Source organism: Monoraphidium neglectum (genome assembly GCF_000611645.1).
Source record: "Monoraphidium neglectum strain SAG 48.87 unplaced genomic scaffold scaffold01536, whole genome shotgun sequence".
NCBI lineage: Eukaryota > Viridiplantae > Chlorophyta > Chlorophyceae > Sphaeropleales > Selenastraceae > Monoraphidium > Monoraphidium neglectum.
This window is the reverse complement of record NW_014012092.1, coordinates 9,537-13,946: the sequence shown is the minus strand read 5'-3', so window position 1 is coordinate 13,946 and position 4,410 is coordinate 9,537. Positions and strand designations below refer to the sequence as shown.

The following is a 4,410-nucleotide window of genomic DNA, read 5'->3' as shown; positions in this document are numbered from 1 at the left end:
CCCTAACCCCACCCCGGCCCCACCCCGCCTCACCCCCAGGCCAGCCGCAAATCCCAGCTGCAGTGGGGCGAGTCCCCAGTCGCACTCGTGGCCGGGGATGGCTACGCAGTGGCGCTGCTGCCGGGCCGGGTGGAGGTCAAGTCCGTCTCGCGCATCAGCACGCCCGCCGCGGTGCAGGTTCGACGCCCGCCGCGGGCGCCGTCGCTTGTTTTTTTCGGCCCGGCGCGGACCAGCAGGGGCCGGTGTGCGAGAGGCCTGGGGCCTGCAAAGTGAAGTCAGGGCTGCGGTTGTTTGCCGGTCTAGGCTGAATGGGTTTTGGCGACCGCAGGAGCCCGTTCGCTCAACACCAGGGGCGTCAATCCTATCACCCTGACGTGCCCCCGCCTCCCTGCTTTTGACCTGGCGACCCCGCCCGCAGAACATCCTGCTCCCCGGCATGGCCGTCGCCGCGCCCCACCCCTCCCCGCACGACGGCAGCCTCTTCGTCGCCTCCGCCGCCGCCGGCGGCGGCGTCCGGCGCTTGCGGCCCGTGCCCATCGAGCGCCAGGCGCGGCTGCTGGCCGGCGGCGGCGAGTTTTCCGGGGCGCTCGAGCTCTGCGCGCGCCTGCCGGCGCCGCGGCGGCGGCAGCTAGAGGACGCGCTGCGGCTGCGGTTCTGCCGTCATCTTTTCGAGGCGGGCGACGTCGATGACGCGCTGACTCAGCTGTCCATGTGCAGCGACGCGGGGCCGCTGCTGCTCCTGCGGCTGTTCCCGGGCCTCGTGCCTGCCAAGTTCCGGCCGCTGCTGCCTGACGAGGCGTACGGCGAGAAGCTTCCCGATTTGGACGCTGACGAGGACGCCGCCGCCGCCGCCGCCGGCGACGGGGCCCCGCGGCGGGACGCGGCGGGCGGCGTCGACGCCAGCGGTACGACAGGCGCGCACACGCACGCGCACGGCCACGCGGGGCCCGCGGGGCGCGAGGCGGCGGCGGTGGGCGTGGTGGTGCCCTACCTGCTTAGTTACCGCACGCGGTTGCTCGCGGCTATGGAGGAAGCAGCGGCGGCTTCGGCGGCGGCGGCAGCAGCGGCGGCGGGTGAGCAGGATGGCGGCGGTGGCGGCGGCGAGGGCGCGGCCGGGCGGCAGCAGCAGCAGCAGCAGCAGCGGAAACCGGCAAAGCCCAAGCGGCCGGTCAGGCGCCCAGGCCAGCCTGGGGGCGATGCAGCGGCGGTGGCGGGAGCGGCACAGCAGGGCCTGGCCTCCCGGCCGCCCGAGCCGCCGCCGGGCGGCGCCGCTGCGGGCGCGCCGGAGCCGGCAGGCAGCGACGACGGCGCGCCGCCGCCGCCTGAGGTTGTTGCGACTGTACTCGACACGGCCCTGCTGCTGGCGATGCTGGCGCAGCCCGACACCGGCGCCGCGCTGCGCCTGCTGCAGCAGCGCAACTTCGTCGACGCTGCGGAGGGCGAGCGGGCGCTGGCGGCGGCGGGGCGGTACGCTGAGCTGGCGGCGCTGCTGCAGTACACGGGGCAGGTGGGCGGCGTTACAATCACTTGCGAACGCACATCACGCGCGCTCTCTCGCCTGTGCTCGCGGTGTCAGCTGTCCCGCGCCAGCAGCTGCATCGCAGCTGCCCTCGCACAAGGCCCGTCGCATTGGGGGCTGCTGAATCCACCGGCCGCCTCTCTAGGAGCTGGCCAGCCCAAAGCTGACCCTCTTGGATGCAGCGAGCCCCAGCCTAAAATTATACATCCATCCTCCCCCGCTTACGCCACCGCCTGCCCGCTGGGACCCCCCTCCCTCGCACACCCCCTTTCTCACCCCTTCCGCACCCCTTGCCTGTAAACCCACCAAACACAAACCATTGAATCGACCCCAGCACGCCAAGGGCCTCGAGCTGCTGCGCCGGCTCAGCCAGGAGCCCGCCTTGCTGCCGGTGAAGCCCGCGGGCGCGGCTGCTGACCTGCCCGGCCTACCTGGCGTCTGGGCGGCCGTCAGGTGGGTGGGGCCGGGTGGCAGCCAACGGTTTTGAAAAGGAGGGTTGAGCCCTCAGGTGGGGGGAGGGGGGCGGCGCCCGCACGCGGCGCCACTGAGGGGCCTGGTGCGCGGCTGCGGAGGTGGTTTACGCGGCAGCGGCAGCAGCGGCAGACGGCGCAGTCAAAGCGCGCTACCGCGCCGCTGCTGCCGCTGCCGCGTAAAGTTTGAGAGGGCGAGCCGAAGATAACGCGACCTTTGATCGACCTGCCAGTGGGGTCGAACGCACGAGCGTCCGTCATGACTCGTGCTGACGTCATCGCGCCGCCCCCTGGACTTCCGCCTGTTTTCCCTCCGGCAGGTACTTGACCAACCTGACGCCCCCAAACTTGGCGCTGGCGGAGGCGCACGCGGGCTGGCTGCTGAGGGCCGACCCAGAGGCGGGGCTGGAGGCATTCCTGCAGATGCGGCCGCCGCTGCCCGCCGCGGCGGTGCTGCCCATTTTGCAGGTGCGCGCTTGTGTGCGTGTTGTGTGTGTGCGCGCACACGCACACGCGTGCGAGAGCTCCTCGAGGGCTTCGTTGGGTATAGGGGCTGCGCATGGGAAATGGGCTGTTGCCGCCCCAATCCCAGGCAACGTTTCAGCCCTCAAATCCGGGTGCGATGTGATGTTCGTTTGGGCCAACGGACAATCTCGGCGCCATTGCTTGCTCCGACGCCACCAGCCTTATCTTGGAATGGCCTCACGTTGGCCGTTGACCAACCAAACATCCATCGCCCGCCCGCCGTCCATCCGCCATCCATCCGTCTGTGCGCGCCACCCCCCAAACCGCAGCGCCACGCGCCGGATTACTGCGTGGTGTACCTCGAGAGCGCCCTGGAGCTGGGGGTGGCGTCACCTGGTGACTTCCACAGCCTGTTACTAACGCAGTACCTGGCGATGGCTTTGGAGGAGGAGGAGGGCGGCGGCGACAGGCAAGGGGCAGGGCCAATGCATTGGGAGAAAGTTGACCCGCCCGCAAGGTCATGACGAGGAAAGTCTCGTTTCAAGCTATCTCTCAGTTATGGATTAGTCGTGCCTGGGTGGCAACGCGCAGCTTCTTCAACCAATCCACCTCTCAAAAGGGTTGGTTACAATATCTGAGGCACTATCTGCTGGCCACCCACGCCCCCGAGCCGTCGCCGCCGCGCCACCCCCAACCCCACCACGCCCCCCGCAGCGCCGCCAGGCACGCGCGCAAGCTGTCCCTGTCAGATTCGCTGCTGGCCAAGACGCGCCACCCCCTGGAGAAACTCTTCCCGGACGGCGGCCCCCACGCCGCCGCCGCCGCCGCCGCGGCGCACGTGGCGGGCGGCAAGGCGGCGGGCGGCGAGGCGGAGGGCGGGGCCGCGGAGGGCGCAGACAGGTGCGGCCCACGGCGCGCCTCTCTGGAGGGCAGCCGCCATACACCGCTCAAAACGATAGCGCTGGCGCCTGCCCGCGCCAGGCCGCCTTGCAATCGTTTGGCACCCAATTGCGGTGCCTCGCCGCTGTGACACCCGACCATTGCTGAACGCGTCCGCTCGGTTTGTCATTTGTTCGCACAACCCCTCAACCGCCATCAACCGCCACCGCTGTGCCAGCTGGCGGGTTTGGAAGCATCCGCCGCCCACCCCTCCTGCCCCCCTGGCCTCTTGGCTGCCACAAGGCTGATATTTTTGCACACTGTCTATGACTCATCACCACCCTCACACACACACATGGCGCAACCTCAAACATGCGTACACGCATGCATGCACCTTGCCGCTCTCTCACATGTGCGCAGCCGTGCATGCTCTACATCAACCCCATGCCCCATCCCCGATCTCTTACACACCCCTCTTCAACTCAGCAGCCGTCGCGATGCATACGACCGGCTCAAGGAGCTGGTCTACTCATCGCCCCACATCGACCCCGAGGTCGTGCTGGTGCAGCTGCCGACAGGGAAGCTGCCCGAGATCAGGGCGCTCATGCTCGAGCGCCTCGGGCGCCACAGGTGCGCTTGTGCGGCCAAGCATGCGCATGGGTATGCATGCAGAGGACGGCGCCCATGTGTGCACAATGCCCTGGATGCAAATCCGCACGTGCATGCATGGCATGTGCATGCGCAGCTAGCCAGCTACATGTACATGGATCCAGCCATGCGAGCGCTGCTGCGCATGCGGGACAAGTGTTGCATGCGCGGTCGCTGGGCGGCGCCGGCGCCCATGCGTGCGAATCCAGCGCCCACCAAGCGCGTGCGCCGCCGTTTCGCTTGCAGGGAGGCTCTGAGTTTGTACTGTCATGGCATCCGGAGCCTTCCCATGGCGGAGGCATACTGCGACAGGGTGTATGCGGCGGCCCTTGCGGCGCAAAAGGCTTCCAGGGCTGCCTCCGGCGGCGGTGGCGGTGGCGGCGGCGGCGCACCCCTCTCGCCGCGGCACCGCGGGGTCGGCAGCGGCGG

At 69.6% G+C, this 4,410-nt stretch overlaps 1 protein-coding gene across 1 annotated transcript in view; it reads left to right on the top strand.

Annotated features, from left to right (window-relative positions):
- Nucleotides 1-436: 436 nt before the first annotated feature.
- Nucleotides 437-4,410, top strand: part of MNEG_8217 (subunit of VPS-C complex) — a gene marked incomplete at both ends in the record, with an annotated part of 5,845 nt that continues 1,871 nt past the window's right edge. The window contains 6 exons of the mRNA XM_014043314.1: nucleotides 437-1,507; nucleotides 1,854-1,972; nucleotides 2,310-2,457; nucleotides 2,784-2,971; nucleotides 3,169-3,354; nucleotides 3,820-3,963. Coding sequence (XP_013898768.1) covers nucleotides 437-1,507; nucleotides 1,854-1,972; nucleotides 2,310-2,457; nucleotides 2,784-2,971; nucleotides 3,169-3,354; nucleotides 3,820-3,963 — 1,856 coding nt within the window. The remainder of the gene's footprint in view (nucleotides 1,508-1,853; nucleotides 1,973-2,309; nucleotides 2,458-2,783; nucleotides 2,972-3,168; nucleotides 3,355-3,819; nucleotides 3,964-4,410) is intronic.